The following is a 22,202-nucleotide window of genomic DNA, read 5'->3' as shown; positions in this document are numbered from 1 at the left end:
CTTCTTCCAACAGTTCTCCTCTCGATGTGTCCTCTTCCCACAATATGGGCACTTTTGGCTTCTCCGAGTTGGAGTCACAACCTGAAGAACTCTCCTGTCTTTTAGCCTTTGACTTCCCTGTATTCTTCATCCCCCCTCCTGAACCTGCAAAAAAAGCTTTGGTCGAGGTGGATCCACTAGCTACCTCTTTAGCACGCTCATCATGCTCCGAAACAAGTGAGGCTAGCTTCTCCCATAGAAGCTTCTCACAAGTCCTTGATGTAAGAAAGCTAGTGTAGAAGACATCAAACTGGGGAGATGGCAACAGAGTCAAAAGAATCATGGCCGTATCCTCTGAAGAAACGATCCTGCCAAGGGACGCAAGCTCATCCCTCATGTCTTCCAACCTGTTGATATGATCGTTCATGGAAGAAGAATCATCAACAACGAGCATCCGTAATTTCTTCTCAAGAGTAATCCAATGGGCAAATGTCTTCTGATGGTACAAACAAGCAAGCTTTGTCCACACTTCCACTGCTTTCCACAACCTGTGCACATGCACAGGGACAAAATCATGTAAGCTCACAAAGAGAAAAGATCAAGCTCTCAAGTTGAATCGATCCCATAAGGCCGCACAATCCATCGATGATCCAATGGTAGGATCCTCCACTAGACAGGAAATAGGGTGGGTAACAAACTCACAAAGATCGAAGGTATCAAGGATACACTCCAGCTTACACGACCAAAGCGAGTAGTTGGAACCATCAAGTCACTCTTCTTTGGGCAAAGAACGGAGTACAGGCACCTATATAGAGGGTGTCATGGAAGGCATATGAAGGCCAACTGAACGAGCCTTCCATGAAACATGGAGAGAACCAGGAGGAGAGGGATCACATACAAACGGGCTAGGTCACCTCCGATCGTTGCGTGAACTAGCACAAAAATCACTCTGTCTCTCAGAGGAAGGAACAGAGACCTCATTCTCTGAGTCAACAAAGAACTGGTGATAAAACATCTTCTTATATATCTGCAAAAGTCACAGAAGAGCGGTTCCTTTTTACCTTTGTATCTATTGTTTACATATAACATTTGTTCATCCTTTGAAGTGCTAGGCTCTTCTTTGCTTTTAAGTTTCTTTTCTTCCTCTAGTAGAGAGGCTTTAATATCAACAAGTTGAGGATCAAGCATGTTGGTTAGAGTGGTTGATACATTATCATAAGCAGGAGGCATACTTTTTAACAAGACACCAATGCAAACATCTTCATCAATTTTTAGCTTTATCCTTGCAAGTTGAGTAAGCAGGCTTTCCATGTAGTTCAGATGGGATGCCAGGGATGTATGAGGCTTCATATCAAGTCGGAAAAATTCAATTAATAGACCATACTTAGACGACTTTGACTGTTCCAAAACACCCACAAAATCTGTGTTGTATGTGACAACAATGACAAGACAAGAGGACATCAGCTATAATTGGTGTAGATGCTCCGCCAAATAGTGGAATCATTGTCGCTTGATGTAGCAACCTTGCAGTGGCAGAGGGAAATGATTGCGATGTTGACGACTGGTCCACAGAAGATGACCACTTGAACAGAGGAGCAAATGCCAAGGAAAAGGGACAGTCGCTTGAATGTAGATGTCGACACAACCCCAAATGGTGACGACTACCACCTTGATGTTGCCACCAAGCCTCAAAATGAGGTCGCCAAGCTGTGTATGAAGCCGCCTTGTCTCCAAAGAGGATCGCCTCTCCACACGAAGGGTGTGGATGTAAAAAACACAAGTGATATTGGCTACATTTTAAGCAACTTGGGTGGTCTCTGCGGAAGAAGATCAAATATGTGTTCTCACTTAAGCAATGATACCATGCTCTAATACCATGTGAGAGTGCGCAACGGAAGGAACTCAAACACAAAGGAAGAGAGAGACAATCTCCAAGAGAAGAAGGAACAAATGCTGAATATAGAAGGAGAATTGATCAATCCATGAACGCAGCCCACAACATCAGTGAGGGCACCGAATCAGGCTGATGATGATGGCAGCACCGAAGACAGAGAAAGATGATGGAGTTGGAGTCTGCACCTTCCAAGGAAGGAGGGAAGATTGATAATCTAACTGACTGCCAAGTGGAAAATTGCTATAAATAGCCAAAAACCCCCAAAAATTGACCGGCCTGAAATTTGGGGCTAAAAATATGTCCAAAGAGCATTTAATGCTGGTTTGACCAAGCATTTAATGCTGGTAAAAATGCCAGAAGTGCTCAAAAAAAGCCCAAAAAGGGTGGACAATGTCCGACAAGTGAGGCAAGCTGAAGAATGCAAAAATTGCCCTGGGATATACACATAAAATCCCGACTAGAGGAGAAAATGCACTAAAGTGAGTGCTCTAGAATGAGTTACCTCCTCCGTCAAAACAAATGATAGACAAGTCAGAGCTCCTAAAGTCCTTGTTTGACTCAGATTGAGGCTCACAGGCAAGAGATGACAAAGCATGACAAACATGATTGTTAACAGGAATAAGATGGCCCACTCAAGAATTTGGAAGTAGGTAGCCCCCTCTTGGTCCTAGTGAAGATGCGATTAGTCCGTTGGCGACTAAGATGGCTCCTCGAGAATTCCAATGTCCCCCTTTGAGACTAGCACCCATACAAATATCAATGTCTACCTTAACATTGAGGTGTACTTCACATCGAACACCACTTCATGCTCAGTATTCAATAAAGTGAGGAACCTTGCAGCAACCTATGAATAATCCCCCTCTAAAACTAGAAAGTAATTGTGTTAAACTGTTCTAAAATAATTATGATGGCCAAGAATATCATATTCTCCGAAAACATGAGTAGTAGAAAGAGGATCGACCAAGAACATGAAGCAATCATTGCTTCATCGAACATAACATCAACCTCCAAATAGTGAATGCCCATAGACATCCAAACAATAGTTTAATAGAGATAATAAGGATCCTAGCTAGATCAATACTTGTAGGTGCGAATTGTACATGCTCAAACTCATAGACTTGTTCATTAAGAGTCTTTCGAAAAGCATGTGCAAGAATAGACAAACATATTTCCAAGAGAGAAACATGAAAGATTACTTTGTGCCAAAGAATGAGCCATATAAAGTCAGGGAAGAATGGAGAAACCTCAGACAAGCTGCTGGGAAAATGAGAGACTATGTCCAACAATATAGAGCTCTAATGCTTCAGCTACCAAATATGGATGTTACTAGAAAACTGCATGGTTTTATATATGGAAAGCAACCATGAACTCCAAGGGAAATAGAAAAACAAGAGCCAAAAAGTGTGATGGAAGCCATGACTATGGCCGAGAGGTTAACTGATTTTGATGGTAGGCAAAGCCAAGTAGGTCGCGGTACCTCTCAAGGAGGCAACACTGCACCCGCTCGTTCAACATGGGGAAATAGACAAGACCAAGGATCTTACCAAGGTAATGCTTCTTGAGGCAATGTATGGAATAACAAGCAACCCCTCAAGCTCGAGAACAATGATGGAGCTTAGTCAGAGTCAACACCTGCAAATAAATCTGCTAGCTCTAGAACAATAAACTCGGGTGTGGGCCGAGGGAAAAATGCATACAGACGAGGCTATGGAGGGGAAAACAAGTACAATCAAGGTAGAGGAGGCTCGTTGACTTGCAACCTATATGGGGTACCTCACTTTATACGAGAGTGTCCAAGAGGAGCAACGGCCTCAACAAGTGGATCGAGATTTGCTTATATGCTCTCACGCAAAGACGGATTTGCCCAAGTCCACGGTTCAAATCGTAGAAATAGAAGAGAGGAAGAAATGGGAAGGAAAGGCTAGGAGCAGTAGGTGCAAAACCTTCACCGACCGTGCCAACCTTTATTCCTAGTATCTCCAACATGTTTGTACACGCTAAGGTTGGAAATCAACATCAAGTGATGATGGTGACACAGGTGCAATACATATAGATGATGTGTTGATTTATAGCAAAACCCTGGAGGAGCATCTGGATCATCTAGAGAAGGTGTTTACCAAGCTCCAAGCTAATCAACTATATGTAAAGCCGAAAAAATGTGACTTTGTAGCACAAGAGATTGAATTTTTGGGATACTTGGTCAAAGAAAATGGGACTGCCATCGACCCTAAAAAGGTACAAGTGGTGAGGAACTAGGCTTCTCCTCGCAAAGCGAGTCAAGTCAAAGAATTTCTTGGATTTACAATATTTTGTTGCAGATTCATTCAAGGATATAGCAAAATCACAACCCCACTCATAGATTTAACTGCCAATACAGTCAATTTCCCATGGACAGATAAAGAACAACAAGCCTTTGATCGGCTCAAGAATATGATGATTCAAGCACCAATGCTTAAAATGGCAAACTTCTCTAGACCTTTTGAAGTACACACTGATGCTTCTAGCTATGCCATTGGTGGAGTGCTCATGCAAGACAGGTATCTAGTGTGTTAGGAGTCAAAGAAATTGGATCCAATTGAACAAAGATGGGCAACACATGACAAAGAGATTTTGAGGAAGTAGAGACATTATGTGCAGGACAAACCACCAAAAGTGTACATAGATAACATATCCTTGAAGGATTTTCAAACTCAACTCATATTATCTCCCAAACAAGCCAAATGGCAAGATTTTTTGGCCGAATTCGACATAGAAATTCTACACAAAGAGTGTTCCACTAACAAGATGCCCGAGGCTTTGAGCAAACAAGCAAAATTACAAGCTATCAATGTGGCTGAAAGTAGATTTGGTGCTCAAGTACAAGAGAAAATGGAAACAAATTAAGAAGCTCAAAAGCTTCTCAAAGATATGACAGCAAGAAACACTCCTTGGGCATGTACAAATTAAGAAATGGCCTTATTTATTGTCAAGGAGCTCTCTATATACCCAAAGATGATGACCTCAAAAAACAAGGGCTCTAGGAATCCCACGACACTCCCATAGGTGGTCACTCTAGCTAAGTTTGTACCTTCGACTGCCTCAAAAGATTTTTCTCCTGACCCAAAATGCAAGAGGACATTATATAATATATACGTACCTACCCTACTTGTCAAATGGTAAAAGCTCAACAGATGAAGCCAACAAGGAAACTTCAGGAGATGCCAGCTCCTCCTCGTCCTTGGGATGTGGTCAGTATGGACTTTATCAAATATTTGCAAAAGTCTCATGGATGTACAACCATTTTTGTGGTGGTGGACTATTTTTCACAGCGAGCTCGTTTCATTGCCACTGAGCCGCCCATAACAACACAAAAAGTGGACAATATGTTTTTTCCCAGGGTGTTCAAATATCATGGTCTTTCTTTAGCAATCTTTCAAATAGGACCCAAGGTTTCTCAATAACATGTGGTGAGAGCTTTCCAAACTCATGGATACCCATCTACACTTTTCTTCCACATTTCATCCCCAAACAGATGGGCACACATAGAGGCTGAATCAACACATTGAAGATTACATCCGCAGCTATGTTTGAGAAGATCAAAAAGATTCGGCACAATACCTTGACATACTAGAATTTCAATACAATGCCACTTTTCACAATTCTATAAGCTTCAGGCCCTTTGAGGTGGCTACAGAAAAAGAAGTTATCGTCCCTATGGTTCTGGCAAAGAGCAAGCAATATATTGAAGATCCAAGTGCAAAATAATTTCTTGTCAAATGGAAACAACGGATGCAAGTAGCACAAGAAAGTCTCAAAAATAAAAAAAATCTTAATTGCCAAAAAATATAACGCCAAGCGGCGCAAGCATGTAGAATTTTTCCCAAGTGACTTGGTCCTGACCAACTCCAAAAACATTGAATTGCCCAAGAACCTCACTCGCAAGTTCAACAAGTATTATAGTCTATACAAAGTAGTAACCAGACTCAATGATCTGACATACAAGATCCAACTATCACCTAATGAGTCGATTCATGATGTAACCAAACTCAATGATCTGACATACAAGATCCAACTCTTGCCTAATGCGTTGATTCATGCTACTTTCCATGTACAATTGCTGCGACGATTTCATGCAAATACCAAGTTTGGCTGAAACAGACCCCTTCCAGCTCAATTAGCTCAACATCCTTTTGAGCCAAAACTCATCTTGGAAACTTAGTTCACTGCCAAGCATCCCGAGTTCCTACTCAAATGGAAGGACCGTCCAATCAAAGAAGCTTCATGGGTTGCCGAACCAGTCATCATCGAGTATGCTTGTGATTTGTTACTTCAATTCTATAATGAGCGAGAAAATCCTGATCTGTATCATTCTTCTTTATCTCATGAGTGATTGTCTGCTTCACAAATTGTAAGCAAGTAGTGGGCATACAAACAATTGTCTTTTCCAATGTATGCTTCACGAGTTGTACCAAAAAGTAAGCAAATTATTTGTTGTTTTCTCAAGTCCTTGCATCCACACTTGTAATCGAGTGAATGTGCAAGGCACTCATTGTCAATCAAATAAGTATAGTTTCAATAAAGGTTCTTGCCTCACACTTGGTTGCAAATAATTCTTCCAGGGAGCTCTATGCTACGTGTCCTAATGCAAAAGTGATGATTGGTGATGTACAAGAAGAGCAACACTTCTTTGTGCAAGATAGTTCCTCATATGCACTGATTTTGGGACAGCCCTATATTACAAGAGCGTGTACGCAAACAAAGGTGCTTGATGATGATTCTGCTTATGCAAGACTCAAAAGCAAGGATGGGAGGAAAGCAATCCAATTTCTTACCATTTGTGTTAATCATCCTAGGAATTGGGATACACTTCAAGAGTCTCCTTTGCCTCCAAATGCAAGGGAATTTAAAGAACCAAATTTTAAATAAGCACTGTTGTAATGCGGGGCTACAATAGTGTTGTTCAGAGGATGTACTCACCTCCTAATGGAATGAAGCATGTATTTACTACTGATTATTCTCAGTTTACAGCAAACAGTTCATGTTAGTTTAAGCCTATGGAAGCTATGTGCAAGGCTGAACACATATCTATGAAACGGGCTACTAAGGAACTAAGAGCATTGGGATTGTTCACTGAAAATGAAGGTATTTGTGGCCTCTTTTATGGGCTGAATAATAATGACACTATGGTTGAAATCTCAGCAACCACACATGCTGGAAAATGAGGCTGAAAATAGAGTGTTGTCAGTAAGTTCATTGGATATGTATGATGTTATAGCATTGTTTGTTTAGCAGGAAGGATTACAATGGGCTGAAGCAATTGTGAAGACAAAATATAAGATGGTTGATAAAAAGGCGAAACCAGTTGCTTTGCTGCTTCCACCAGACAATGGGGGTCCACATAAAAAAGTGTCAAGGCAGCCAAGTTTACGAGATCCCAAAGAAATAGGTCATCAATTTATAGCTAAAACTTTATAGGAATTGAAAGTTGGTGCAAAAGGCTACATCCTAGGATAGAAGTATTTTTAGCGGGCACACACTGATCAGTTCTCTAGTGAGCTGATTAAGATCCCCAGATTTTCTAAATCAACTAGTCCCACTCCCACTCAATGAGGGCATTGAGCTTTCTCATTGGGGGGAGTGTATGAGGGAGGTCAAGTGTGCAAACAAGCATTGTAACAAACTTTCATCTTGCAAACGTCCAGGTGTTCCTCCCTCCACCCAAGCCTTATGCCTTCATAATACAACTATTCTCTTTCGCTCTCAAAACTCTCTTGCAAGCTATACTCATTTCTAGCAAAGTGCCTTCTTGTGAACTAAGGTGGTGGATTGACCGTGCGGAATCATGGTGACAACTATGGGTGACGAACAAAAAGTTGGGAAAAGCACTCCACTTGCCAGGGTCACACTCTTAGCGCATCACACAAGGTACCCTGATCAAAGCACTGAAGGCACAGTACAGCTATGCAAACAATCTATACGATGTACAAGGCCGGCCCTCTATATCTCCCCCATAGGGACCACCCTCATCTTGTCATACATACTTTAGCTATAGGCATGGTGGTAGAGGTGATTCATAGATTGCAGCTTGGGAAGGCACAAGATCATGATGGCCTAGTTGGGGAGCATATGCACACATGTGAGATTCTTGCTCCTTTCCTAATGCACATTTTTAATCAAACCATGTGTGAAGGTCCTCTAGTGAGTTGGACAAAACACACCATTGAACTACTCAGACAAGGGATCCTATGGTACCGAAGAACTACATGACCATGATTGGTCACTACTTGGCCAAGTTATATGCCTACATTCTAGGGCATGAGCATAGCACATGGTAGAGAGATGTGAACAGAGAGAATGGGGGCAAGAAAGCTTCAACAAAGGGTTTATTGTGCTTGATCATATATTCGCTCTCAAAGTTCTTATAGATGAGGGTAGGGCACATAGGAGGATATATTGTTGATTTGTGGATCTCTACAAAGCATTTGTCACAATGCCACAAGCAAAGATCATGCAGCGACTACAAGATATTGGCATCGAAAGGATCTATAATGAGGGATTTAATATTTATGCTTTGTATGAGTTAGTGAAAGGGAGAGTCCATGTTCCATGGGGGCTTCTAATACAAAGACAGTACTATCGCCATGAAGCAAGGGCGCTTGGGTGCTTATCTCGATGAGGTCTCAAATTATGTGGATCACAAACACAAGCTGTGAATGCAGACAATGATGCTGATCAGCAAGAAGGCCAGCTGGGACAGCAAACACAACAGTTCTGGGCAGAAAAATCAGTTGCCAACAGCTGGATACTGACGCCAATAGCAATGGACAGGTACATGATGAAGGGGCTGTGGTTAATGATGGCTGGACAGCAGATGAGGATTACATGGCAGTAGTTGCATGAGGCTAGACATTCATTGGAGGTGGGCTGCAAGCTGAAAACAGGGCATCAACAGCAGTAGAGAGGTTGTGGACTAATGTAACCTACAAAACGAGATGGGTGGCCTGTCTATTCATAAATGCAGAAGGATCCTTCAAAATTAAGGTTGTGGACACAAAAACCCTCTAGGCACGCATTTCTTTTAATGAAAATTTGGCAATATTGAGTTTGGGGGTTGTTTAAAAGAGCTAATCAGTTTGTAATGCATTTCTTGCTGAAGAAGGGGACTATAAGTGATGGAAGAGATAGAGGATGCAAAAACAAACAAGGATATCAGCTAACATGCGAGATAATAGCACATGCTATGGTCAGCACTTGTTAGATCAAGGTTCATGACATCATCTCGTTATCTACAACGTGTTGAGGAAGTGGACCGGATCTGGAACACTAACATATTTCCAACCCACTGGCTCCAATACAGTGGATACGTCCTATGCTCAATTGAGACAACGGAGCTAATCAGATCCTTTACTATTCCCCCCTTTCCAATCGGCATAGATTATACCTACTTATCCCTCACCATAGCCACCTCATCCACTTGCAAGTACCAATCATCATCCATACCCAGCATACCACCTTTCACTTCACACATGAGCTTGCTGACATATACGACCACCAAGTTACAATGGTCTCACCCAATTCCAGCACATTGCTCCTCTAGCAAACCCTTACCTCCCAACTGACTTCCATCCTACATTCCACTGCCCTCCAAAGCTTTCCACACTTCACACATACTTTGGGACACTCAATTGAGGGCCATGCCCCAGAACAGGAGGTATGATGATGAGTGCTGATTGTACAAACACCTCTAGATCCAAAGAGACTTAGGGCAATATCACAAAGAGGGAGGCCTGCACATACATGAGAACCCTCACTCACCATAAAAAGGTGAGTATATCTATTCATGAGCCAAGACGTAGCCACAGCATGGTGCAAATCATGAGAGTCATGTCGATCCACACCCATAGAAGATCTAGAAATGCAGCATTCCTATGCAGAGAAGTTATCTGATGTACCACACCCACCACCAATTCCAAACACCCTAGAGCCTCGCCCTATGACAGCACCTTCTTCACACAAGATATGCTAAGGAAGGACATAGAGCATCTACAGCATGGATGATCAGTGGATCATACAAGTATACAAGGTGGGCATTTCATATATGCAGTGGGCATTATGACCCCTCCCCTTGCATTTATATCTAAAAGGGCACTGGTAGAGGGCTTCCCAAATGAGTGGAACTATCCGCAAGTCTAGAGACCCTCTTGATCCAAGCAATTACATAATCATTATGGTGGGCCTTACACTAACCAAGATCTATGGAACAGTAATGGAGACAAAGTTGAGTGCCTATATAGAGAGAGGTAGATTGAGAGGTGCAAGACAAGCTAGGTTCATAGACAGGGCTTCTCTACAGTAGATCACATCCTCATCTTGAGAGGTATGATGACACAAGAAAAAGCCAAGAAGAGGAGACACTAATACTGCTTTGGGGACTTTCGCAAATCAATTGATACAATCCCATTAAAGCGACTACTACAGAGACTGCAAACACTTGGGATTCCATCAAACCTAATTTGGAGCATCTATGAACTGTATGAGAAGGTCATTGGCCGAGTTAGATGCCTAGGAGGACTTTCAAATGTGGTCTCGAGCACCATCAACATGAAGCAATAATGTCTTCTGTCCTCTACACTCTTTGCCTCTACATCGACGAGATAGAGGACCACACCACACGAGGTAGAGAAGACAGGATGGACATAGAAAGTGCATTGGTCTCTATAATGCTTTATGGTGATGCTGATGATATTGTCTTGATCTCTAAGTCGTCGGAGGGTCTATGGCATCACCATACTCTACATGACTTCTACACACATTGGGAATTGATTGTTAATCTTGGGAAAACCAAGTTCCTAATATTTCACACATTAGCCCCACTATGAAGGAGATCACTCTTCATTCTCGAAGCAAAAAAAGTGGAGGTAGTAAATTCATATATCTATTTGGGGGATAAATTTAGCACATCCATTGGGAGATTTTCCTTGTCAAAGGCAACCAAAGATAAACTCACACAAGGATATCCAATAGTAGCCACACTGGAGAGAGAGTGCCATCAAGCATAATTCCATAAGAACCGCACACGCAAGTGATTAGGGCTCACATCTAGGAAATGGCATGAGCACGTATTGCTAATAATAGGAGAGTGTACATGTCTATAAACTAAAAATTCCACCCCAACCAAACAAGCATGGAGATCCCAAAGCTATCCTCTCACTAGTCTGCTTCTTGCAAATAAGTGAGATGTCCTCAAGCATTCTAACCATGGGTAGAATATGTACTTATTACTTAAACAAAATGAGACTCGAACAAGAAATTCACAATAATTGGAAGCTACAATGGAGCTTCACAAGTGGAAGACTAGTTGTCAACCAGAGCACAAGTTGACAAGATGTTGCACCGTGACAAGATTTTTTACCCCCCTTTTTTGCTCTTCTAGGAGGAGGAGAGAGCTTGAGAAAGCACCAAGGAGACAGAAGGAAGAAAAATGAAGAGGAAAAAAGGATGAGAGGGGAAGAGGAAAGTGAGGGCAAGTTAGTGTAAGGATAAAAGTTTGGATAAGATAAGGATAAGCAAATACGTGGACAAAAGGATCCCATAGATATCCACTTTGTAAATATCTCAGATATTTAGAGAAAAAGCTTACCTACCTCATTTCCTTATTTAATGTACCATGTATATATACAGCTACTAGCAATGAAATGAACAACTGCAGTTCACTCCATTTTCTATATTGTCTCTATCTCTTTCTCTTATTGTGCACAGTATCCTCTTATCTACAAATTCCTGGTTTTCACTACATGGTATCAGAGCACCAAGTTCTATCTTTCTAACTTATCATATTCTCCTCAAAATCACAAACTACAAGTCCTCCCTTGCTCTCATTCTTCCAATGGCTCCCGTCAATGCCACTACCTCCTACAACTAACACATCAAGATCGACAAACTCAATGGAAGCAACTATCAAGTATGAAAGCTAAGGATGGAACTTTATCTATCTCATGCAAACCTATGGAATATTATCAATGGCAAGGAAGACTGCCCTGAACAAGAAGGAGCAGACAAGGAAGATTGGATGCAAAGAGATGCAGTTGCGAGAATGGAAATACTTGTCCATTGTGGAGATCGACAAGTACAACTAGTAAGAACAATACCCACTACAAAAGGTATTCGGGATTTCTTCAACAATACCTATGAACACACAGATATTGTTTATCAAATGACCATGTTTAGAAAACTATCTACCGCCACTATGCATGAAGATCGGTCTTCCACCAAGTTGTTAGAACAATGGCAATCCTTGCTAGATGAAACCATAATATCTAGTTTAGTCATCTCAGAAGAATTACAAGCCATGTTTCTTCTCTCTTCCTTGCCTCTATCTTGAAGAGCTTTTATTACTACTCAAACCTCCACTGATAAACTCAAGCTTCAACCATTGATTAATAGAATCAAGCAAGAGCAAGTCATGAAAGATACTCTTTCTACTTCTTCTAATCAAGAATCCAAGGCTCTAGCCGTAACTGCCTACAACCCAAAACGTCTTCACAAAAGAACTCAACCCCTTCATCAAAAGCCCAAGTTTTCTCCTCAATCTAACTTCAAAGGAATTCTTGGTAATCCTCAACATAAGCCCAACTCTAACCAGTCATTTCAATCCCTATCATTAACAAGAAACCCTCACTATCATCTCATATGTAATGTTTGCAAACGACAAGGTCATATTGAAAAGAACTATCGTCAAAAAAATAGATTCAACAAGCATCACTCAAAACGTCAAGCTCACTTTGTTACCATCAACAATTATGACATGGAAGAGCAACCAGAAACTATCATTAACCTAGCCACAAGTATTTAGGCACCTTCTTCAAACTCTAAAGAAGAATATACATGGTTTCTAGACTCTGGAGCCACTCATCATATGACTTTTGTAAAGGAATGGTTAGTCAACTTCAAAGAGGTATCCACTCCACTCAGTGTTGCCATGGGGGACAACAGCATTCAACAAGCTCAAGGCTACGGTACCATTCAAGTGAAGCTTCCCTCCAATCACATAATAAAGGTACATAAAGTCTATTATGTTCCCAATATTTTTAAAAAAATTGTCAAGTATCAGTGAGCTTACTTCTCAATCCTCTCTCACTAATCGCTTCTACAAAGACCACTGCATCTTACACCTACTCTCACCTTCTCTCAAACTCACCTACCCCAAACTAGGACAGCTTTATACACTTGGCTATTCACTTCTACAACCGTCTTCAAATGCTTCAGCTAACTCCACTTCACTCACAAGTACACCACAAAACACCCTGCTATGGCACTCTGGACTTGGTCATGCCTCTCAAAATGTTCTCCAACAACTTATTCACAAGAAACTTGTCTGCGGCATTCCACCTTCTCTCTCTCAACTTCCATTTTGTCAAGCTTGTGCTCTTAGTAAAGCTACAAATCTTCCTTACCCCAAATCCTACTCCACTACAACTCAACCTCTTCAATTAGTACACTCCGACATTTGTGGTCCTATCAATCCTGTATCTCTCACTGGGGCAAAATATTTTATGGTGCTTATTGATGATTATTCAAGATATATTGTTGTATATTTTCTCACAAGGAAGTCATAAGTCTTCTCCAAGTTTCAAGAATATAAGAAAGCAATTGAAAATAAGCACGAGTTACGACTCAAAGCTCTTCGTACAAACAATGGAGGAGAATATACATCAAATGAGTTTGAAGATTATTGCAAAACCTTTGGCATTCAACATGAGCTTACGATACCACATCATCCACAACAAAATGGAGTTGTTGAACGCAAGAATCGTACTCTACTAAATGCCACAAGAGCTATGCTATCACTAGCTCATTTGAGAAAAAAATATTGGGAGGAATCAATTGCTACAGCAACATATCGTCAAAACAAGTTGTACTCAAACTCTCTACACCATAACACTCCTTACGGATTGTGGTTTGGTCACTCTCCTGACCTATGAGCTTACCATACCACATCATCCACAACAAAATGGAGTTGTTGAACACAAGAATTGTACTCTACTAAATGCCGCAAGAGCAATGCTATCACTAGCTCGTTTGGAAAAAGAATATTGGGAGGAAGCCATTGCTACAACAATATATCTTCAAAACAAGTTATACTCAAACTCTCTACACAATAACACTCCTTACGGATTGTGGTTTGGTCACTCTCTTGACCTATCACATATAAAGGTCTTTGGATGCATTGCCTTTCTTGTCAACAAGGATCACAAATCCAAATTCTCTCCCAAAGCCACACAAATAATTTTTACGCGATATGGTGAGCCCCATGGTCAAAAAGCCTATCAATTTCATGATCCACACAACAAGGTCTTTATTTATGGCAGAAGCGCCATATTTCATGAAATCAATCTTCTTCCCACAAGCTCTACCACCACACAACCTTAATCTCTGACATTATATCCCGTTGTCCCATATGCTAGCACATTATCCAATTCGACATTTGACATGGCTCAATCTGGACCCACTATATCTTCTACACAATCTTCTCTTCATGCTTCTCTCCATTCATGTTCTTCACCATTGTCATCTCCCTTATCCTATTTAGAACAGCCCACAACATGTGCCACATATAGACAAGCTCCAAATCTTGTGAAATCTAACCTTAATGGTTTAGTTTCTAGCTCATCATTAAAATCAAACAATTGCAAATTGCCGCCTTCTTCTGCAATGCCAATCGCGCCACCTTTAAAGACAACGTCAGCTGAAAGCACCTTCTTCCCATGCCACGCAGCACCTGTGGCAATCACTTGCTGCAACCAAGTCTCCATATCTGCCTGATCAACAGCCACGTCATAAGAAAATGCCATTCAGCTGCTGCCGTGCTGATACTCCAACTCAGCAACACTCTATGAATGATACTCTGTCTCTCCCTGCAATCTCCAGCTCACTCTCCACAGCTGAAGAGCTACTTAAGCAGTAACAAACTCCTGTCCTTCCACTCTCACAAGTCCACTATCCTATAACCAATTCAGTCCCTCTCAATGATTCCTCTTCTCAAAAATTAGCTCCATCATTATCCACTGAAGGTCACAAACATCGAAGGTCTGCTCGCATAGCAACAATGTCATCCACTTCAAGTAATTCTTCCCCTACTGCTCTCATTGTTACCACTCCTAAACCTCCATCTCCAACTTCCCCTTCAATGCCCATTACTCTTTTTAGCTCTTCGGAATCTGACAATGATGAAGCACACTCTCAAGCTACTCCTTGCTTCAAAAGTTTACATGACCTTCATCTCCAAGCCAACATTGCCCTTGGACAAGCTCAAGATTCGCCTCCAACCACCATTCCTGAGCCACCCAACTACCCTTCTGTCAATCAAGCACTTCGGAGTCATGAAGCCTCTCAATGGCAAGCTGCAATGCTCAAAGAATACAAGGCTCTTCTTCACATCAACACCTAAACATTGGGTCCCCTTTCTCCTAGAGAATCTACAATCAATTACAAATGGGTACTTCGCCAAAAGCTCAAACCAGATGGCTCTATTGACAAGTATAAAGCCCGACTAGAAGCTTGTGGTTTTGAAGAAATTGAAGGCGTCCATTATGGAAGTACATTCTCTCCCGTACTATCTTTAACCTCCTTACGGGTATTACTCTCCATAACTGCTCATTTCCAATTAATTCTTCATCATGTTGATCTCAAAATTGCCTTCTTACATGGTCACTTAGAAGAGAAAATCTATGTCTCAAACCCAAACTTTGTTGATCCAAAATTTCCTACTCATGTCTGTTTATTGCATAAAGCTCTTTATGGCTTGAAACAAGCACCAAGGCAATGGTACACTCGCATTCATTCTCACTTAATACACCGTGGCTTTCAACAGCTAGACATTGATCATAACATTTATATTCTTCTTCAAGGCAACACTGTCATTATCCTAGGCCTCTATGTTGATGACATTCCCATTCTTACCGACACTCCTAATGCCATGTCCAAAGCTAAATCTATCATATCTTCACAGTTTGCTATCATAGACTATGATCCTATGCATTATTGTATTGGCATTGAAATCAAATAGTCACCCACAGCTATCAAAATGCATCAACATACCTATATTGTGTCTATTCTCTTGCATTACTCCATGCTCCACTATAATCCCATGGTCACTCCACTTGCCCAGAATCTCCAACTGAATCCATCCTCATCCCATTCTCTTTCGACTGAGCAGGCTCGTGAAATGGAGACTATACCTTATATAGAAGCACTTGGATATCTTCAGTATCTAATTACTTGTACCCATCCAGATTTATCTTATGCAGGACATATTCTTTCCAAAGCCATGCATCAACCCACTTCAAACAAGTCTTATGATATCTCAAGGCAACATCTAATTTGGGGATATGTTTTACAAAAGACAGCAATGATTTTCTTTTAAGAGCATATTCAGATGCAGATTGGGGTGGTGATCTTGCTACCCGAAGATCTCTCACTGGTTTTATCATTACTCTAGTAGGAGATCCCATCTCATGGAGCACCAAACCACAACACTCTGTAGCACTTTCTACTACGGAAGCCAAATATGTAGCATGCAGCATGGCTACCCAGGAAATAATTTATCTTAAGAAACTCTTGGAAGAAATCAGCTTTGAATATCAGCCTCAACAAATTCCCATCTTCACCGACAACAAAGCATCAATCTCTGTCATTCAAGGCCCTAAATTAAGTCTGAAGCTCCGCCATATTGATATGAGATATCATTTTGTACATGAATTAGTTGAAAATTCCCATATCATCCTTCAATATATACCATCATGTGATAATGATGTTGATTTCCTCACCAAATCAATTCCCCACTTGAAGCATAAAATTGCCATGAAAATCCTCCACATACTCAAATAGAGAGAGGAAAATATTCTAGTTGAATTGTTGAATTGAATGTAATCTTTTATTTCTCTACAAATCTCCTATGGAATCCTTTTGAGAGAGGATGTGAGGATAAAAGTTTGGATAAGATAAGAATAAGCAAATATGTGGACAAAAGGATCCCATAGATATCCACTTTGTAAATATCTTAGATATTTAGAGAAGAAGCTCACCTGCCTCATTTAATGTACCATGTATATATACAGCTACTAGCAATGAAATGAACAACTGCAGTTCACTCCATTTTCTATATTGTCTCTATCTCTTTCTCTTATTGTGCACAGTATCCTCTTACCTACAAATTCTTGGTTTTCACTACAGTTAGTTCGTAAGATTGGATGAGGAGGTAGAGAGACGAGCAATGTTGGTTTTTATTTATCCGCAGGGAAGGAAAACTATTACATTCGAAAAGGCTACTTGAGGTAAAATAACAATGTAAGCCCAATAGATTACTTCAATGATACATCAAACACACAAAACGAAGTCTAATACAAGGGTTGAGTGAATAGCAAATCAAGAGATGCCAAAAGATGACTTCAATTAATTTATTTATGGATGGCCACATTAAACTTTCTAAGCAAAAACTATTAATACTAAAAATTAATTAAATTGCTGAAAATTCCACGTTCAAGCATTGTGAAGGTTAGGAGATGAAAAGAGAGAACTGCTTCTACAATTTTCCGACCATTGGTGATCAGCCCAACCATTGGAGACTATCAAAGAGTTGCTTCTAACAATTGAGCAAGAGGCCATTGGAGGCAGGTGACAGCCCTTGAGATTGTCTACAAGCAAGCGACATCAATTCTAGGACCCACAAGAACAGGCAACTACATGTGGGGCTCTTGCTGATGGTGGGGTGCAATCATTCAGTCATTTCCAAGAAGGCAACAACATATTTGAGCACTTCCTTGCGATAAAAATAAGAAATTTCTCTCTCCTCAGCTTTCTATCTCATCTACAATCATTCCCTCAGCCATTTACAGATCCAAGCCAGAAGGTGGACAACAAAGCATTTGTTGTTGTAAACCCTAATTTACAATAGAAAATAAGGTTGACAAACCACCTTGGGCCCCATGCCAAGAAATTAAAGGCTTAGTTCTTGAGATTAACAGCTGGAATTCGAGGAGTTGCCAAAGATTTCAAGAACACAACCATCCCAATTGGATTTGGGGCTCATTTTGACCAGCAAAGGGTCAATTGGAGACCAATCCCCTCTTAGAACAAGGGCCAAAGTGATTTGAATGCTTGCCGATCATTTTTGACAGCAAGAGACATTGGATAGTGAAGGAGATTGGAGCCAATTCTTAGTGCACTTCATCCAAAATTAATAGAAGCTAAATAAATACTCCAAGAGGCACTAGTTTTGGGGCCAACTAGGAGTCTACTATCCAAGATTATTTGGTAACATTTATATTTCAATTTATGTAAATTATAGACTTGCTGCTTAATCGGGACATTTACAACCCTTTTGGAGAAGGAAGCCTGGTTGTACAAGAGCCCTAAAAGTGAAGTCACAATGGAGCAAAAGCCTAAATTTCAAACAAGATGAAATCTTTGAGAATGAAAGGTGTTTCCTATTATAGATACTCATGTCCACTGGGGTGAAAATCAAAACTACACTAGGACCTAGATCACACCAAATGTAACAGACATAAGCCCTTTGCAAGGTGAAATTCTAATTCTACAGAACTACTGCCATTGACATTTGAAAAAAATGATATAGAAGCCACCTACTAAAATTTGATCTTGTTCAGTAGATGAGCCTATAGCAACAATTGAATATAAATCATACCACATGTGCTCCTATTGGACCTAAAGGAGGTTTTGAAAATGATCGCTGTTTTTCCTCTATGGTCTCAAGGAGACGTAGAACAGCATCCCCTCCAAATGCCGTGACCTTCCAAAACCAAAAGTTACTGATATCAAGAAGATGGACTTTTCCATAGAGCAATGTTCAGCCTACAACAAACAATAGAACAACAATATGGTTGAACAAAAGTATTCACAGTTTTAAAAACAGTTTAGACAGATTGGCATGCCTTGTTAATTTGCTGACTTTCGAGTCTTCGAACTTGTCCTTGCATATCCCTGTATTCCCTTCTTTTTTCCTCTACCTGCAAAGAAACAGTACAAAGAAATTAAGACCAAAAAGCCTCAGAATATTATCGGAACTATTTTTTAGTGAATCAAGTGTTGTAACCACTATCATGTACAATGAAAAAATGTATGACTGAAGAGGACTAGGATCCACATGCAGAAATTATATCTACTATGAAGAGGTTGTAAAATGTCCTGTTTCAGTCTGGAAAACCTCAGATTGCTGCATTTTTTAATGAGAAGAAAATCCTATTGATGACACCCCAGAGAAAATCCCCCTGAGCTAAAGATACAAAGTACAAAGAAGGCCCTGTAAAGAGCAACTGAGTACATTGTAAGTACATTGGTTGCATGATCAACTAATCTCATGGGCTATAGTGCTAGAACATACAACAATGCACATTATTTAAAGCAAGAAATATACACCTAATATCAAGGCCCTCATTCGGCACACACGTTCTCAAGCAGTACATACATGAATACATTCACAGATCTGGTTGGCTGAGATGGCATTAGCATGCTCAGACTGGCCTCCCAATATTCCTCATGCAAACCTTGGTGTGAAAGAAAGTGGCCCCAAGGTGAATGGTGGAGGATATGTAATCCAATATATCATTGACATAGGTAAACTATGGTGCTGAAGTGGCATTTCTACTAGAAGATGTATTGAAGAGGATGAAGTTGATCTCCTTGGATCCACAATAACATCCCTCTCTCTCTCTCTGCAAACAGCATTTATGACATTTAATCCCCCAAGAAAATCTGAAATCAGCACAATGTCGGCACCATCAGCAAGATTTGGGACCAAGACCCCTGCGCGCTCAAGACTATTGTCAAAAATCCCACATAGGCCACCCACATTGCTTGTCACTAATTCATGAAATGTCCCAATGCCCACATCAACAATGACTTGTTAGCAGTACCTCCTTATATAAAATATTAAGGTACTTGTTTGCTCATTTGATTAATTGTGGCTTATTGTGTTATGGCTAAATATTTTAGTCTGCACTTGAGGTTTTCTCTATATGTACACCCCTAGTGCTGCTGTCCTTGAGGTTTTCTCTATATGTACACCCCTAGTGCTAAATATTTTAGTCTGCACTTGAGGTTTTCTCTATACGTACACCCCTAGTGCTGCTGTCCTTTTATAGCCATCACTTGGCATGCTGCTGCTTTTGGCCCAAACACCATGCGGTAGCTCTATAGCACCCTCTCTCCTACGCCCTCACTGATGTGCATACTGCATGCGCTCCAGCAACCACCTTGAACTCATTGTTATGGCATATATGCAATTCAGTCTTTTGCAATTCACTTACACAAATCTTGGACCATTACATATACATTTCTTCCTCAACTTGGAGTTCTTCTAATTCACTTTAACTTTGAAGCTCTCTTATGGTGCAAAGAGAGCTAGCCATTACTTTTACATTCCAAAGGCATCGCGTCCCTCTTGTGGCTTATACACACACAACTGAGCTATCACTCCCATCATATGGACTTAGACCTCTTGCTACATTGTGGAACTTTACAGAGGATGCCAAATACAAGTCTCAAGACTTCTAGTGGTTAAAGGTTTGTTTTGGGAGATACTCTATGAAGTTTCCTGTCTAGTCCTTGTAAACAGTAAATGCGCCCAAATGGTAAACAGTAAAGACATTCACGTCCATTTACCCTGATTTACTACAATTCCCACCATGCAACAAGGTAAAAGAAGTCTAGTACAAGGGCTCGGTTAACAATCACTCAAGACTGTCTAGAATGCCAAAACATTGTAACTTTGGGTGGAAGGAGCATGTATCCCAAATGCCAGAAAAGTGTCCCTCCTCACATGCTCCTCCTTCTCATATGCTCAAATTCACCCTTAAATCTCCTGCATCTTCTTTGAAGAGTGTGAATAATCTCTATCAATATCCTCAAGAAAGTCTTTACAGTAGAAATGTCCTATAAATCTACAGTATGATTATTGAGCTAAAACACGCTTTACAGGTGATTAGCATTTTTAAACAGCCCCAAAACACACTTAATTAATGAAAAACGCAAATTTGGTGCGCGGTCAGTGGTCCTCCAAAACCCTAATTTTTGGGGCACCCTTCAACATCTATTGATAGATAAGCTACCCACCATTCAGCCTTATCTCTTCCTTGCAAGTTTCTCATCCTTATGTGCAGATCTCAGCCATCAATTTCCCACCACGTGGCGGTCCAAGCCTTTATGACTACTACAATCACCTTGTCTGCTCCTCTCCTATGATGGCCTACCATTGCGTTTTACCACCACATTTTTACTGTGGCATTCTACTACTCTATTTTGCTATTTCACCCACATCATCGGGCATCATCCTTTGCAATCGCCTCAATCTCTTCACACTCCGGTGATCAGCATTTGGTGTTTCTCACATTCCGTCACTCCAACTGGTGGTCCTAGCACTTTGGATCTGTATCCGATGCACGCCACTCTCCAACACTTCATTGCTCTGCCCTTTGGCATTCTATACACTATTACATTCATTTACAGCATTCATTCGCTTCAGAGTTTCTTCTCTCTCAGTTTGAGTTTTGAGTTTTGCGTTTAGGGCTTAAGTTTTGCTTGTCTCTATCTAAGTCTTTGTATTTCAGTCCTTGTCATGCATGTTGTGTTTCCTCGGTGCAAACCCTAGTATATCTTCACATGTTATCAAAGCCGGTGTTGTTCTAAAGAGTATCCTGCAATGATTGTGGAGGCTAATCTTTGTGCAAGACTCACACATGACTCGATTCTGGCTCATATGTTTTAGACACCTTCTTCTTCGAATCCTATGACACCCTAACAAGCTTCTGCATCATTGGAGGCTCTGAGAAAGTATTATGGTCTCGAGGAGGAGGTAGACACACCTTCACCTTTACCATCTTCTTCTTCTCATTTTAGCCGTCTTACAAATGAAGAGTTTAAGGAGTAATAGCATATCACGTACAATTCAGTTTTCACTCCAACAAGTGCTACTACTCTATCTAGATTGATTGGTGAGACTGGCCATTTCTCTGAACTTGGAGAAACCACAGCATTTGGCGCATCTGGCAATCCATCTCCTTTATCTTAGCTAGGCCTTGTCTCGAGTTCATATACCCCTTTTTGAGTCGTATGAACCAAAACCCTCTCCTATTTATTCTTTTGTTGTGCAAGATCCGGATGATTTTCAATTTGTTAACTTTAACAAGGGAGGCTCTCCAAGTAAATACCCTTCATCAAGTATATCTCTACCATCTATTTCATTTGAGCAAGTAAACCACACTTCTCAACTCCTCCCATCCCACCACTATCTTCTCTACATTCTGATCTACTCACATCTTCATTCCAAAATCTTGGA

At 40.7% G+C, this 22,202-nt stretch overlaps 1 protein-coding gene across 3 annotated transcripts in view; it reads right to left on the bottom strand.

Moving 5' to 3' along the window:
• The window catches only part of LOC148018645 (structural maintenance of chromosomes protein 6A-like), a 110,012-nt gene that overhangs the window by 61,416 nt on the left and 26,394 nt on the right, over positions 1 to 22,202 (bottom strand). For all 3 annotated transcript variants that reach the window (XR_015687607.1, XM_087661117.1, XM_087661116.1), the window contains exons 11-12: positions 18,802 to 18,876; positions 18,555 to 18,659 (exon numbers count right to left, since the gene is read on the bottom strand). Coding sequence is in view for 2 of the 3 variants with exons in the window: in XM_087661117.1 (XP_087517243.1) it covers positions 18,555 to 18,659; positions 18,802 to 18,876 (180 nt within the window). In the remaining variant the exon portion in view is untranslated. The remainder of the gene's footprint in view (positions 1 to 18,554; positions 18,660 to 18,801; positions 18,877 to 22,202) is intronic.

The sequence above is a fragment of the Lygodium microphyllum genome, chromosome 21 (genome assembly GCF_053477565.2).
Source record: "Lygodium microphyllum isolate KBCC chromosome 21, Lygodium_microphyllum_v1.1.10, whole genome shotgun sequence".
Lineage (NCBI taxonomy): Eukaryota > Viridiplantae > Streptophyta > Polypodiopsida > Schizaeales > Lygodiaceae > Lygodium > Lygodium microphyllum.
Note: the sequence above shows the minus strand (reverse complement) of the source record. Positions and strands in the feature narration are given on the sequence as shown.